Below are 17,010 nucleotides of genomic sequence, written 5' to 3'. Positions count from 1 at the left end.
CACAACCGGGCATGTGCCCTGACCGGGAAGTGAACCCCGATCTCCTGGATGCTAGGTCAATGCTCAACCGCTGAGCCACGCCCGGCCAGGCAATCACCCTGGCTTTTAATATTAGTTATTCTTTACCTTCAGGAACTGATTCATTTGGAAGAAAGATTAGGAAATGTCAATCGTGGAGCATCCCAGGGAACAATTGAAAGGTGTACATATCCACATAAATACAAAAAGGTAAGAATTTATTCTGCAAAACATGTACATTATTAAAATGCATGAAATTTAATATGGACCTTTTACTTTGTGCAGTATAGTAACTACATTATTATTAAAACAATATATGTATTTAGTTAAAAAGTATAAAAAATATATACTCTAAAGTTTCTTACCCTGCTGACTGACCCCAGTCATCCTTCTCAGACGAAAAATTATGGTTAAAGATTTCTTAGGTAATCTTCCAAATACTTTTATACATTTATAATAATAATGTGCATATGTATATATTTTTTTTCTTCCACTTTGAAAAGTAGCACAAGGGGGGTAATCTGCACAGTTTGGCACATTTTCTTTTTATTGTGTATCTTCACTCACAGATCACTCATATCCTTTATTTAATAGCATATACAGAATTCCATCACATGGCAGTACCAAAATTTAACTAGCCACTTATTTTGATGGACATTTAGTTGATCTACATTTCTTATATTCTACACCCAATACCTTATGTAGTAGTATATCTAGAAGTTATGGAGTAGACATGTTAAATAAGTTTCTTTCAACAAACAATATTCTTTGCTGTACAGAGAATAATAAAATGTGAAAATTACTGTTCTTTGTATTTTTCACCTGTTTTCTAAGAGTATTAATGGAATATTACCCCTAAATTTAAGTTCTTTCAGCTGTCTAAATACTGTAAATAGCTTTAATTAATTTGGATTTTTGAAAAACGTTCTTTAGTAAAATAAAGTTTATTTAGCTATGCTCATGATAGGACAGAAATAGAGTTTATATTGTGTTTCATCCTTATTGTGGATTAAAAATAATAGATTTCAAACTAATGAGTTTCTGTTACCTTTGATTTTGCTTTTGATGCTGATTATTTGAGGGTCTTAAAATAAGACAGTTAGTGATGATAGTCATTTAATTCATTTGTTAAGTCATGACAGTTGTACCTGGGAAATAAGTTGTGGGTGAATGTGTGGTTTTGTTTTACTTTGTTTTTCAAATCAACGCAGACTTGACTCAGTTGCTCAATAATGTCATCTCTACTAATAAGGTAACAACTGATTGGTTCTCACAGAGGAAACTGCACTGCAAGCAAGATGGGGAAGAAGGGACGGAGGAAGACACAGAGGAAAAGTGCACCATCTGCTTGTCTCTCTTAGAGGAAGGCGAAGATGTGAGGTAACGGGTGCTGATTACCTAAGATCCGCGGTCAGAACTGTACAAGAGATCTTACTCGTTTAAAGCACGCTAGAAACCCAATAAAGATTGCTTCTGGCATGCCATGTGTCCGTCTCTAAAACAGAATCACTTATAGTGAGTGAAAGAGTAAGAAGATTAAAGCCTCTGTTACCAACAAAGAGATGGCAAATGTACTGCCTGCTTGAGGCCACACCTCGAGGAAATTTTGTAGCCAAGATTGTCTTCTACAAATCTTACAAAAAGGAGAATTTGAGAGGCTTTTGAGCCAAGACAGTTATATTAATGTATTCTCCAAAGCTGAAAGGGGGTGGGGATCCAGATTAGCTCCATACAGTTTTACAGCATCTTTTATAAGTGAATTTTGTCGTAAAATTTCCTCTCAACTTGTAGGATTACTCTCTTCTTGCAGCTTTGTGATTTAGAAAATGTTATTATATTAACCCAGTATTAAATTTAGGCATTTTCTTATAGCCTCTTAAGTAATTGTTTTGTCCCTAGTCCAGTTTTTCTAATGTAACATAATCCCATATGAAACAGGTTCTATAATACCTGTTACAGAACAATATGGTAATTTTGTTGCCCTAATTTATAAGGATAACTTTGTCATGTTCCTTCATGGCTGAGAGAAAAAAATATAAACAGTTGTCTTTCATACCACATGTAAGGTTTTTTGAACACTATTTCCAATGAAGATTTATAAATATGGAAGGTAATTGTTTTTACATTATGGACAATACTGTTTAAGGAGTAATTGGAACACCTCTTTTTAGCTACTATTTGTACAAAGTATTAGGAAGTCTGAAAATGTATGACAACTCTTAACAGTGGATAGAAGTAGAGATGAACACTTGAGTTTAGTAATTTATACTCCACTGTTAAACTTAGATTTAATGTTACCCTGGATTTCCTAGAAGTTTTTTTTATTTCTCAATTTCTAATTGATAAGTTAGTGTAGTGTACTAAAGTAAACATCTTCTTTTAACCAACTTTTAAAAGAGTAGCATAGTATTAAGTAAATAGAACAATCCATGAAAACATTATGTTGTAAACAATATAACAATATTATTAACCTTTATAATCAACCATATACTTAAGATTAATGTATAAAGATCCTTGAGATAGAAAATAATATTGCATATTAAGACATTTCTTAATTAGTATGACATAGCTGCTATATATTTATAATATGAATTCTAATGTTTTTAAGAGAGAACTAAATGATACATTTTTAAAGCACTTCACTAATGTAATGATTTTGTAATGTAATGTAATGATTATATAACAAGGAACATTCTGCCAACTCCAGTGCATTTGCAACTCACGTATGGAAACAAAACTAGAATTAATTGCCAGTGTGACTGTTCTTAAAATTTTGAGATATTATATGATTTGGTTTCATAGCTGTGGCAGTTAATTATCTTGGTCATTTATACATTGTATTGCTCAGAGGGTTAATTTAATATACGTGTAACTCTTATTAGAGAGGTTTTTGTTGCTTTTTAACAAAAAAGGAAGATGTCTCATAACTTTCAAACACGATGATTACGTGTATCATTTGTTTAAAAATAAATGCCAACGTGCAGTTGTCATACAATTAATTTTGCCTTTTGTTTTGTTTGCCTATAATAGACGCCTTCCCTGTATGCACCTTTTCCACCAAGTGTGTGTTGACCAGTGGTTGATTACCAATAAGAAGTGCCCCATATGCAGAGTGGACATTGAGGCCCAGCTGCCAAGTGAAAGTTGACACCATGTTTCAGAACTCTTGCCCTCCCTCTCATTCCCATCCTCCTGGTACTGCAGTTCTACCAAAGATGGCATGACTTACCTGCGCAGATTTGGAAGCCTTGAACTTAGAGTGCTGGCTCTGCTATATGGTACAACTAATGCTAGACCTACAGTTCATGTATACAGTTGATTTTGATGTATTTATAAAAGCTTTTTTTTCTAGATTTGACATTTTTCCTGTATCATTTTACTGTATTTTTGCATGGTTCCTTGTATTGCATTTCTTTGCACATATTATGGGCTTGTGACCCTAAACTTGCAGGCAAGATTAGCTGCTTTAGTAAGTAGAATTTTGTGGTCTTTTTGTTTTTTATATAGTGCCAGGTCTTAAGAATTATGAATTTTTTTTATCCATTACTAACCTTTAATTTAATCAATCATGTACTTTAGTTTGATGTATAAAGATCCTTTAGAAAATGATAATATTGTGTATTAAGACATTCCTTAATTAGGACAAAAATGGCTGCTGTATATTTACAATATGGAGTTCTGAGATAAATACCATCCTTAATACTGGGAGCAGAACACAAACCATATTCAGTCAGATGCAGGTGGTATTCACATCACCAGTGATCAATAGAAATTTTCTTGGCGTACCCTTCTCCTTTCAGCACAGTGCAGAGTTGATATTGATATTATACATTTAGACTGCTGTTCCGATTGTATTTATCCTTTTCCTACTTTGTTTAGAACTTTATTTCCCTGGTTCAGTTTTTGCTGCTGTGAAACAGCTCTATGAACACTAAATATTAATTTCAATTAGCTGGATTGTACATACTTGCAGATTTAACAAAATTTTGGAGAAATTGAAGAAGACATGTAGAATTTTGTTTAGGCTTCTGCTAAGCACGTATAGTAAAGATATCTGCTTACATTGATTTTGTACACACATTCAGTCAGGATTTAGAATTGCAGTCATTGGCAGGTATCTATACATTCATACTAAAGGTCCCAGATCACTTTTAAGGGATTTTTATTAGTTTAAAGATAAATAAAGTTAGCTGAATCTACATGTCTCTTGTTTTATTTCTCTTTAAACTTGAAAACAGTAAATCTGCAGATACTGTGAGGCACAAATTATACTGTCAACCTACTGTTGCTCTGGTTTTAGACGCCCACTTCATACATAACCAAGAGTCGATCACTGATTAAAAATTTTTAATTTCTATAGTTAAGATTTACTGCATAATATAGAATATAAAGTTAAGTTAACATACTAACATTTCTCCTTTGGAGAAAGTTTTAATCCACTTCAGGATGCATATTATCAAGATACTTTCATATACAGGATAGCCTAATTTTATTTGTTTAAATATGCTTAATATGTCCCAGATTGCAATGCATCAGTCAGTAACATCACTGTCTGTATGTGGAAGACATGTTCCCATGGATCATATGTGAAGATGTCAATAAGCTTGCATTAAGCCACCTGCTTTGTAAGTGGATTGATTAATAAATAACTTATATTTCTATTGTCTTTGTGTTTCATAATTAGTTTTTATACAGCAGTTTACATTAAACATCTTGGAATTCAAAGATAGTGATCTCTCTGAAGTTGACATTTGCATAATTTGGTGTTTGTGTTCATGCCTTTTTTGTATTAAATGTTACACTGTAGTAATTGTCAATATCAAACATGCTTCAACATAGTATGTGTAGAGATGGAAGATGGACTGGTAAAGAAATTTGGATATACGATAGTATTTAATATTTTTAAAAAGAATACTTGATTAAGCTGCAGATGTAGAAGGGTGGAGAGTAGGGTGGGGTACCAGAGAGTGAGCGGGTGGCTCGTGTCTGCCACCTTACTGGGGAAAAGAGCAAGTAGCTTGTCTTCAAGTAGCCTGTGGTGGCTGTAGGACTTTGACACTGGAAAGCCCAGGGCCTGTGCCAAGGGATAAGATGGGGAGAATTCTACATAAAGGACTCCTCTTGATGTCCCCCAGAACACAAGAAGTACAGATAGAGTTCTCTATTTTTAAAGATTACATCAGATTTAGATGCACCAACTACCTGTTGACCTGTTCAGTAATTGCTACTGATTTTTTATTAGATAAAGCCTTATTACTTTAAAATTTATTTAATGCAAGTATTTGTGGCATAAGCCTGAATTGTTAATGCAGGAGCTTATTAAGGTACTGCAATTAGTTTCAGGAAAATGTGATTAGTAATGAACCAAATAAGGAAGAAAATTTTTAATACTTTAACTTTTTGTGTTTTGTTTTGGTGTTTTACATATTCTGCTGCATCTTATGTCAAAATGAAAATTTCACTGATAGCTGTCCAAATAATTTAAGTAAAAACTAAAACTCTTTTGTCAGCAAATCCTTATTTTTACTGTTATTAATATGCAAGTGATAAACTGATGTTTGAAACATTTTTCTTACTCTGGTGACTTTATTTTAGCTGCAAGCACACTTCATCTTTTGAACGATAGCACTTTGACATACAGAAAACTAGCTCTGTTTTAAAAATGGTATTTGTAACACTGCCATTAAAATATAAACTGTGGACATTTCATTATTAGTGTTCGTAAGTGGGAATAGTTTAATTCTGTAGAAAATGCATCCTGGTTTCTAACTTAACTTACAAAACCTCTGGAAACACAGTAAATTTTCTTGTTTATTCAATACTTTGTGTGTCATGATATTGGATAGAATGGAATATCCTCTCAGTTATGTATTTCAGTCATTTTCTTACATTATGAATTATATCCAAAACAAATATTTCTCACTAAGAAAAATGTTACCAGTTTTGGGGTTGGGTCTACTAGGAACAATCTCCTCTCTCCTGTGCATTCTGTTCTTAGGCCACACAAATGATTTTGGGGAGTTGTGAAAAAAAATACAGATTTTGGTGTCAGACAGACTTGGGCTTTGAATTGTGCACCTTTGAACAATGGCAGCTTCCTGAGCCTCATCTTTCTCATTTATAAAACAGAAGTAGGTTATTTGAATTAAATGAGATGCCCTGGCTGGTTTGGTTCAGTGCTGGAGGCAACCAATCGATGTTTCTCTCTCTCTCTCTCTCTCTCTCTCCCCCCCCCCCCACTCTCCTCTGAAAAGCAATGGAAAAAATATCCTCAGGTGAAGATTTTTTAAAAAATTAGATAATGAGTGTGAAGAGCATATAGTGCATACTTGGGATGCTTGCTCCATCCCATCCCACCACCCAAAATACCCTTTCCTCTGGCAACAGATTGTAGCATAGCAAGGTGCTGAACTGTAGATCAGGGTTTGTGCTAATCTTTGTCTTATAATCCAAGCAGCTAATTCCTAGAAAAGGAGGAACAATCCTCCTCAGCCCTTCTCTGATTGGTTGGCATTTTTCTTCTACCAGAAGGCTAGAAGATTCCCAGCACACGGGATTTCTTCCCTTGCCTTGCAATCACAACAGGAGCATCGCCCATCAGAACCATCTAGTGCTGTGTACTAGGCAGCTACTGCCGGTGGATCAGAATTGGTACGGAAAACGAAACCATTTGTTCTCTCTGACCTAAAAGGAAATTTTATGGAGAAACTAACAACTACAATTTCTCATTCTCTCCTAATTTTTCTCCTAAGTCGTGTTAGGCAGGGACCTGGTGCCCGTTACTGGTTAATTAGGCGCACATTACTGAGCTGCTTGCAGGCTTCTTCTTAGACTGACAGGTGTTTCCAGGAGAAGCTTTTGATTAGCCCAAATGATCTCTTATATTTTGTTAAAGCATAGTTGACACACAGTATGTGTTTCAGGTATATAATATATTTATTTATGTAACAATTATATACCTTACGATGTGCCACCGTGATAAACCTGGTAACCTGTCAACCAAAGTTACTACAATACTATTGACTATGTTCCCTATGCTGTACATTACATCCTGATGACATTTATTTTATAATTGGAAGGTTGTACCTCTTCTTTACCTTCACGTTTTTCACCTATCCCTTCCTTTCTGGCAACAACCAGTTATCTATATCTGTGAATCTATTTCTGCTTTGTTTGTTTTGCCTTTTAGATGCCACATGTGAATGAAATCATACGGTATTTGTCCGTTTCTGTCTGACTTGTTTCGCTTAGCGTCATACCCTCTCGGCCCATCCGTGTTGTCGCAAATGACAAAATTTCATTCTTTTAAAAAAAATTTTTTCTTCATTGATTTTAGAGACAGGAAGGGAGAGAGAGAGAGAAAAAGAAACATCAATTTGTTGTTCCACTTATTTATGTATTCACTGGTTGCTTTTTGTAGGTGCCCTGACTGGGGATCGAACCCACAACCTTGGCATATCAGGATGATGCTCTAACCAACTGAGCTACCCAGCCAGGGCTCATTCTTTTTTATGGCTGATTAATATTTCATTATATATGTATTACATCTTTATCCATTCATCTATTGACGGACACTCGGGTGGCTTCCGTAGCTTAGCTATTGTGAATAATGCTGCAGTGTTCATGGGGGTGCAGATGTATTTTTGAATTAGTGTATTTGTTTTCATCAGGTCCATACCCAGAAGTGGAATTGCTGAGTCATACAGTAGTTCTATTTTTAATTTTTTAACATGCTTTTATTGATTTTAGAAAGAGAGGAAGGTAGAAGAAGAGAGAAACATTGATGTGAGAGAGAAACATCGATTAGTTGCCTCCTTTATGCACCCCGACCAGGGATTGAACCTGAAACCTGGGCTTGTGCCCTGATTGGGAACTGAACCTGCTACCTTTCAGTGCACAATACAGTGCTCAAACAACTGAGCCACACCAGCCAGGGCCGATTTCTAATATTTCGAGGAACCTCACTAATATTTTCCATAGTGGCTGCACCAGTGGTGCATGAGGGTTCCTTTTTTCCACATGCTTGCCAACACTGCTATTTTTTGTCTTTTTGATAATAGCCTATTTGACCGGTGTGACCTTTGCATAGCTCCGTTAGTCCTGCATCATGACTACAAAGAATGGAGTAACTAAGTGCTGATTTTCATTTAGGCTCTACTGAATCTTGAGTACAAACTGCTGAGTCAGTTTTGCTTTAGGTGATAATATGGAATATGTGTGTGTGGGAAAACTTACAAAAGTGAAAAATTACACAGATTGCCATTGATACATTGTCTTCTAGAAAGGAAGAATTTGGCTTCTGACATTTCCTGCTTGTGGGGCTGGTAACTCAAGACAGATTTCCAAGACACTCGGCTCAAGGATGACCCAAAGGCCTGCCCTACCCTTCACATAGCTGGGAATTCCTCCATAATATCAAACCTGTTATTCTAGGGGTTCTGCTCTTTAGACTCTAAAGAGCCTCTGTAAGAAGAGTGTTTGACAAGAGAATTGGAAGAGATGTGGCAAGTCTCACATCCACTGCTTCCCAACCTGCCTTTAAAAAGGAATGAGTGCCTTTCATGGAACTGCTATTTTGCTCAGTTGTTGTGGTGCACTTGGGTTCCTAGAACTTCTTTGTTAGCAAAACACTCCCCAAAGTTTTGTATTATCGCTGAGAAAAAGTTAATTGCTTTGTTAGCCCCAAAACTTAGTGGCTTAAACATCAAACATCTTGCCATCGGTGGGTCAGGAACTTGGGAGCAGCTTAGCTTGGTGCTTCCCACTCTGGGTCTCTCATGAGGTTACAGTGAAGATGATAGCAGGGCCTGCAGTCATCTCAAGCCTTTACTGGGTCTGGATGATCTGTAGCCACGATGGCTCGCTCCCATGGCTGTTGATAAGAGGCTTTCATTCCTTACTGGCTAATGGCCAAGAGACCTCACTTTGTTATGTGGGCCTCTCCATAAGGTTGCTCAGATGTCTTCACGACAGGGTAGCTGGCTTCCCCAGAGCGAGCAGGGAGGAAACCACAATGCCATTTTTCATGTAGTCTCAGGATTTATACTCTCTTCTGCTATATCCTGTTCATTAGAAACGAGAGTCACTATAGCCTGTACTCGAGGAGTTGATTAGGTTCCACCATTTGAAGGAAGGTATAGCAAGAATTTGTGTACATACAGGCACGGGTTGCTTCAACATGGGGATATGTTCTGAGAAATGCATTGTTAGGCCATTTCATCATTGTGTGTACATCATAGAGTGTACTTAACGCCTAGGTGGTATGGCTCCTACGCATCTAGGATTTACAGTATAGCCTATTGCCCCGAGGCCACAAACCTATATGGCATGTGACTGTACTGGATGCTGTAGGCAGTTCTAACACAGTGGTACTTGTGTATCTAAACATATCCAAACACAAAAGGTACAGTAGAAGTACAATATTAAAATACAAAAAATGGCACACGTGTACAGGGCACTTGCCATGAATGGAGCTCGCAGGACTGGAAGTCGCCCTGGGCGAGTCCGTGGGTGAGTGGTGAGTGACTGTGAAGGCCCAGGACGTTACTGTGCACTACTGCAGACTTTATAAACACTGTTCACTTAGGCTACAATATTTTTTCTCAGTAATAAATTAACCTTTGCTTACCAGAACATTTTTACTTTATAAACTTTAATTTTTTTTTTACCTTTTAGACTCATATCACTTAGCTTAAAGTGCAAGCTATACAGCTGTACAAAAATATTTATTTCCTCATCCTATAACTTTTCTGTTTTTGAAATTATTTTTTTTACTTAAATTCTTTTTGTTGCTAATAAAAACTAAGACACAGCCATGGCTGGTGTGACCCGGCTCAGTGTCATCCTGTGCACCAAAAGGTTGCCTGTTCGATTCCCAGTCGGGGCACACGCCCAGGCTGCTGTTCAAGCCCCAGTCAAGTGCATGCAGGAGGCAACCAATCGATGTTTCTCTCCCCACCGCAACATCAATAAAAATATATTTTAAACTAAACTAAAACACAAACATATACATTAGCCTAGGCCCACACAGGGTCCGGGTCGTCCGTGTCACTGCCTTCCACCTCCACATCTCGTACTGGGAGGCCTTTCACAGGCAGTACCATGCAGGGAGCTGTCATCTCCTATAACTGCCTTCCGCGGCTCTTGAGGAGGTGTCACTCTTTTCAGAAACGTCCATGGTGGTTTGCTTGGTTTGGCTTTTTATTTTCATCATAGATGTGCTTGTAAACAGATACACACCGTGAACATTCCTGTCTATATTAATGAAAACCTTTCAGTGCTGGGGTCCACACTTGTTAAGGAGCTTGTTGGGGTCTGCAAAAGCTGCTGCGCAGCCCTTCACTGTGAATTGTCTTGGGGGTTCTTTTTCTTCTGCAGTTTTCTTCTGCTCTTCAAAGATGCATTCCTGTTCCAGTTCCTCCAACAACTCATTAGTCACTTCCTCAGAAACCACTGTTAAGGAGCTCCTCAGTGTCACCCTCATCCACACCCAGGTTAAAGTTGTTTGCCGTCTCGCCCACAGCCTTTCTGACTTTTGCAGCCTTTGTGCTATGATGTTGTGATAGCTACCACATCACGAGGTGATAGGAATTTTTCATCCCCATTGCATTCTTATGGGACTGCCTTCCTATATGTTGCATGCCAATGACAACATGACTGTATTTTTTTAAAAGAACAACACAGTTAGTAACTGGACTTCTGTGGCCAAAATTCTACCAAACTGGTTTCAATGCTCCCCAGGGCTCTCAGTGACCTCTGGTCTATAGTTTAGCACCAACTAAATTGCCCTCAGGGGTCAACCGAATGCCAAAACATCTGGAAATGGCTCAGGCGCTCAAGTTTCCCATGCAAATAACAGGAATAACATTATTGAGAATTCAGAGTTTACAAATATTATAAATTCTAGCTACTGTGCTATGTTTTTCTACATTGTAACATCCCAGGAAACCAAGAAGACACAAAACTATTCCAGCAAACAAAAAGCCTTATTTGGTGCAACAATTGGATGCCCCAGATAAGTGTATCTCTTTCTTGTAACAAACCATCCCAAATCTTAGTGGCTTAAAACACAGTATTTATTTACTGATAGTTGTACAAATTGGGCAGGGCTGGGAGGGCAGGAGTAGCTCATCTCTCAGGGTGGCATGACTGGTGTTCCTCACGTGGCTGCATTCAGCTGGGAGCTCCACTGGGATAGAATGTCTGGGATGGCCCCCTTCAGCTGCCTGATGCTTCAGCCGTGGTGGCTGGGACAGCTGAAAACTCACTGGGCATTTCTCTCAATGTGACCTAAGTGAGGGATAGCTGGTAGACCTGTTTACATGCTGGCTCAAAGCTCCAAGAAAGAAGGAACTGCCAGGCCTGGAACTGGCACAGTATCATTTGATTACCTTCTGTTGGTCAAAGCAAGTAATAGAAGTGGTAGCAAAACAAATTATAGCCATCTTTAATCTATCACAGCAAGGTAAGACAAGCCTCATTGCTTTGTTAGAATTCCTAGTGCAAACTTCCTGAACATACTTATTCGCCATCCCCCCCAAACCAAAGTCTAGAATATGGAGAAGCCATATGTGCAAAATGGTCTTTGTTCTCAAGTATAATCATCAGATAAATCAGTAGTGAAGGAACTTTTACCTTCCTATGCTGATACTTGAGAAAAATTTATGGAATGGAGAAAGTTAGTTACTTCTGGATCTTTAACTGCCATATCTTGATAGAATTTAGAAATTCTTTCTGTGGTGGTCTTGATAAATGATTATTGTGATGATTAATTCTGTGTCGACTGCATCATGGAGTGTCCAGACATTTGCTCGAACATTATTCTGGCAGTATCTAGGGGGTGTTTCTAGGTGAGATTAACATTTGAATCTGTAGACTCTGTAAAGCAGATTGCCCTCCCTTACGTGGGTGAGCTGCATCCAATCAGTTGAAGGCCTGCATAGAACAGAAAGACTCCCTCCCCCCCCCCGCCCCCACTTGTAAGTGAGGGAGAATTCCTCCTGCGTGACTGCCTGGGAGCTGGGACATCGTTTTTCTCCTGCTTTTGGAATTGGGCGGGTGGAGACATGGGCTCTTCCTGGGTGTCTAACCTGCCAACCTTTGGACTGGAACTATACCATTGGCTCTCCTTGGTCTCCAGATTGCAGACTGGAGATTGTGGGACTTACCAGCTTCCCTAATTGTGTGAGCCAATTCCATATCTATCATCTATCTCTGGAGAACCCTGACTAATGCAAGTATCATGCCTCTGGTTATGTCCCTCCAGTGACGATGTCATCATTACTTATTGAAGAAGCACATTTCTGTTGTAAACACAATCATTCTTTTCCTTTGCTAGCTCTCCCTAAACCTCACATAGGATATTCTATATCCTAGAGCAATGCAAAAATAAATCTGGTTTCTTACTATATGCTATCTCCTCAGACATTTATTTGACTTATTTAGGTCTTCTACAAGTGAAATATCCTTAGTACCCTTGTTTTTTTGTTTGAACTGGATCTTAAGCCTCTTAGCTGTTCTTATCACCATTTTCTGGATACTTCTAGTTTATTAATGTTCCTCATATACAATACCTATTAATGGTCATTACTCCAGATGTGGTCTGAGCATTAAAAAGTATGGAATTACCTAGTTCCAGATTAGGTATGAGTTAGGTTTTGGAATGGTGGTGTTTTCTAAGAGAACACAGGTTTCCTAAAGAACGTGTGAAAACGGAAGGAGTGAGAATGGATTGGGAAAGGATTAAAAACTGCAAAGAAATGAGACACCGACCTCACTCCATCATCTCTGTGACAGTGGGACTGGCTCTCAAGTCTGAGTAGACCTGCACGCCCCCCAGGCACAGCATAGCCCAGAATTGGGGCTGCAATGGAAAAAATCAACTTGATATGCCAATTGGGACATTCTCTGCGTTCTTCAGCTCCTTAGTATTCCACTAAAGCTGATTAGGATATGATGCAAAACGTAGGGAGTCTCACGATGTTTATCCATTGTAACAGATAACCAGAAATGCATGACTACTTGAAAGGCATAATGTAAAAACTCTTGAGTCAGTGGTTTTATATTCTCAACAGATCTTACCTTTTTACTCACTCTGTAAGCATAAGTGAATTACATTCTTCCTTCATGTACCTTATCTCTATATTTTAAGTACCAACAAAACCCCCCCACAGATCATCCACAAGCTTGAGGTCCAGATTTTAAAGAATTGTTTTGAGTGGAGGCTCATGAAGGCTCTAGAAAGGCGCTTCTTTCCACCTCTCTGGGTCTCCCTGCTTCTGGGCAAACAGAAAGGCCCTAGACTAGGACATAGCCCTGCACCCTGCCTCGCCAGCAAGAGATGCCCTGGTTACCTTCATGGGAAAGACAATGTCCCGCTAGTATTGGTCAAGGTGAAAGTAGTAGGTCTTGAGAGAACATTTTAACCTAACTCCTCAAAACTTCTTTTTTTGTTTTTAAAATCCTCACCTGAGGGTATATTTATTGATTTTAAAGAGAGAGGATGGGCCCTGACCTCACCGCAAGGTCCTGCAACCTGGGTGTGTGGCCTGCGCGGGCATCAAACCACAAACCTTCAGTGCATGGGGAGGACGCTCCAAACGGTGCTCCAGCCAACTGAGCCACCCGCCAGGGCACCCCCTCAGAACCTCCCGGTTACCTGACAGCTGTTCCTCTGCCACCCACATCTGGTAAGTTGCCAAGGTGCTGTCGTCGCTCCTCAGGTGCCTCCCCCCCTTTATTTTCGCTCTCCACGCTCATCCGAGCCTCACCTGGGAAACCCGGGCTTCCCAATCCACTCTCATCCGCCCTCCATGTGTCCCAGGGGGCAGCTTTCTAAAGCAAGATTTTGACAAAGTCATTATCCTTCTTCAAAACTTTCCTCCATTCCTCATTTTCTGGACGTTTGCAGCTTTATCTTTAACATTCCTATCATCCAAGCCTCAGGCTACTTCGTTTTTTCACAGATTTACTCCTATTGTTCCCACTTCCTGAACGCCTGTGCCATCGCCTGCTAAAATCTAACCCTTCCATCGAAGCCCAGCTCAAATGTCCCCTTTCTAGCAAGCCCCCCATTCTTAACTAATCTCTCCTTTGTGCTCAGTATTTTATAGGTTCTGCCTCTTAAAGTGACTTTGTCTCTATGTGTATCCCCTTTCTTGTTTTGCACTTGAGGCCATGGCTCATACTATAGGCTTCTCTGTGTTCCCTGCAGTGCCCGGCACACAGACATTTTCATTTTAATATGTCAAATATAGTTTATCTCCTAGCTAGTTGAAAGAAGGGAAGAAATCAGAAACTGGTAGGCAGAAATGGGTGGGGGTGGGAAACAGAAATGGGATAAGAATAACTGAAAGAGAGAACTTGGGACTATATTAAGAAGATAGCTGGGTCCTCATAAAAATCAGCTGATGAAAATCATCATTTGTTAATTGTGTCATTCACAAATGAATGGCATATAAACTAAACCGGGCCCTTGATGTCCTCGCTGTGATCTGGAACAACGGCTGCTGAAAGTCACCAAGGACGGAAGGGGAAAGTATTCTTCAAGGATATAGAAACCATGAGCATGAGGCGAGCTTTTGGACTTGTCCTGTGTGATACGCTTGTATATAACCTAAGTGAATCCAAGTAAAAATTCAACCACAAAAAAGCCCTTATTTGTTATAGGCACTAGAGATGAAATGGTGCAAAAACCCGGCACCCGTGTGCACCTGGGGCACATCCGATGCATTTGTTGAAATTCAGCAGCACCTGGGGTTGGAGTTTGAGCTGGTCCTGGTGGCCTGTGGATGGGACTTCTAGGAGGACTGTGAGGTTCCCAGCCTTGACCTGACCGGCGCAGTTTTTGCCTCCTGAAATTTTGAATTCTCCATCAGTAGTGGCTGTCTGGCTGTGAAGTAGCCTCAATGGGGGAAAGTCTTGGAGAAAAAGAATCCCAAGACTGGGAGAAAGAGGTGGGTGTCTGAATAAGAAATTGAAAGTAAGGGGGTCTGACAAACAGCAAGCAATCTTTGGTGATTCAGAAGGATAATCCTCACAGCTGACACGGCAACACTCTACCCCCTGCTGGGGGATTTAGGTGTCAGAACGGAAGAGAGTTCCCATTTGTCACTCCAGGACCTAAACATTTGTGTAGGAACCTCAGAGTCTCTGTCTCCGACTCCTTTTTATGGGGTTGGAAGACACTATGCAACAGCTACCTTGAAGCCCAATAGCTCCTGCCAAACCAAGCCACTCACCTTGTTTCCCATCATGCCAGTCCAGTACCCGTGTTCTGTGCTTTTGCTTGGGGTGCTCCTTCTGCCTGCACCACATATTCACTAAAGTTCACATGCACATCTTTTTGAAGCAGTATTTGACCAAGAAATGAAAGCAGAGTGAATTGATTGTGTAGAATTTTACCATATTGCAAAGGGCCATTGGCCTTCAAGAAATTTATCCTTGGTTAATTTTCTATTCGATTTCCTTTGATGACTGTTTCAAACTTTCCCCACTCTTTCTGCCAAATGTAAATAGAGTGAACAAATGGTAAATGTAGTGGAAGGAGTACAAGCTTTGGGATCAAACCTAATTACAAATCCTAGCTCTGACATTCAAGTGCTCTGATTGCAGCCAAGGCGTTTCACTGCTCTGAGCCTTAGTTTTTTTCAAATTGAGATAATATGTAATGGATGTTAACTAGAATTATTGTCATGATCACTTTTCAATATATACAAATATATAATTATTATGTTGTACACCTAAAACTAATATGTCAATTACACCTCAATAAAAAAATGATAAAAAACTGGGATACTACTTGCTTTATAAGGATTATTATCAGGCTTCAATGAGAAAGTTGATGTAAATTAGTATACGGGAGGAGTGATCGATGTTATCTAAGGCAGGAGGGAACAGGACATAAAAAATATAGAACAATGATGCATTAAACGAGGCTGGGCGTGGCTCAGCGACTGAGCGTTGACCTAGGATCCAGGAGATGGTGGTTTGATTCCTGGTCAGGGCACATGCCTGGGTTGCCGGCTCGATCCCGATCCACGACTCTCTCATCATTGATGTTTCTATCTCTCTCTTTCCCTTCCTCTCTCTGAAATCAAAAAAGACATTTTAAAAAATACACACACACACACACACACACACAAACAAGAGGTTGAATAAAAAAGTTAATTTGTAAGGTTCTAGGTTAGTTGCAGTGAGTGATACAAAAGAAATACGTATTACGTCCATTTATAATGAAAATATAATCTGTCTAATATGGATTAAAGTAAGTGATTTTGACAATATCAAGTCAGTTATTAGAGCACTTTGCCATTCATAGCATTTCTGTTTACAAAGCCCTGTAAGTCGGTAAAGGTTAGTTTTATAGTTGTAGCTTTTGATAACACTGTAATATTATAACGATAAAGCAAAAATATAATTTTACTCACCACCCCAGTGCACTAAGCATCTTTTTTTCCTTCCCAAGACATTCTTTTTTAAAAAATGTGTTTTTATTAATGTTAGAGAGAGGGGAAAGGAGAAGGATAGAGAGAAACATCCATTAGCTGCCTCCTGCACCCCCCCCCACTGGGGATGGAGTCTGCAGACTGGGCATGAGGCCTGACCTGGAATCAAACCTGTGACCTCCTTGCTCATAGGTCCATGGTCAACTACTGAACCACCCGGCAGGACACCAGGACTTTTTCTTATAGGATGATGGACACACTACTATTTGCACAGTAGCTGCAATTATTCCTGTTTTATAGAAGAGGAAACAGGTTTAGAAATATAGAAGAGGAAACAGGTTTAGAGATGCAATGGCAAAGGAAGGAATTTAACCCAGATCATTTGACTTCATTTAAGGCCCATTGGTACCCCAGTAATAAACAGGCAAACTATTTTTTTATGTTAAAGCATTCTGCACGTCATAGGATCATTTATTCGACGAAAATTTATGGAGCATCAACCGTAACACATTGCAAGCAATGGTGCTAGGTGCTGGCAATATAGCGG

At 39.2% G+C, this 17,010-nt stretch overlaps 1 protein-coding gene across 1 annotated transcript in view; it reads left to right on the top strand.

Annotated features, from left to right (window-relative positions):
• Positions 1–4,217, top strand: part of RNF111 (ring finger protein 111) — an 84,066-nt gene extending 79,849 nt beyond the window's left edge. The window contains exons 12-14 of the mRNA XM_016208551.2: positions 133–228; positions 1,295–1,398; positions 3,049–4,217. Of these exons, the coding sequence (XP_016064037.1) occupies positions 133–228; positions 1,295–1,398; positions 3,049–3,166 (318 nt within the window). The 3' untranslated portion in view covers positions 3,167–4,217. The remainder of the gene's footprint in view (positions 1–132; positions 229–1,294; positions 1,399–3,048) is intronic.
• Positions 4,218–17,010: the final 12,793 nt, after the last annotated feature.

Source organism: Miniopterus natalensis, chromosome 1 (genome assembly GCF_054644295.1).
Source record: "Miniopterus natalensis isolate mMinNat1 chromosome 1, mMinNat1.hap1, whole genome shotgun sequence".
Classification (NCBI taxonomy): domain Eukaryota; kingdom Metazoa; phylum Chordata; class Mammalia; order Chiroptera; family Miniopteridae; genus Miniopterus; species Miniopterus natalensis.
This window is presented reverse-complemented; position numbering and strand designations above follow the sequence as displayed.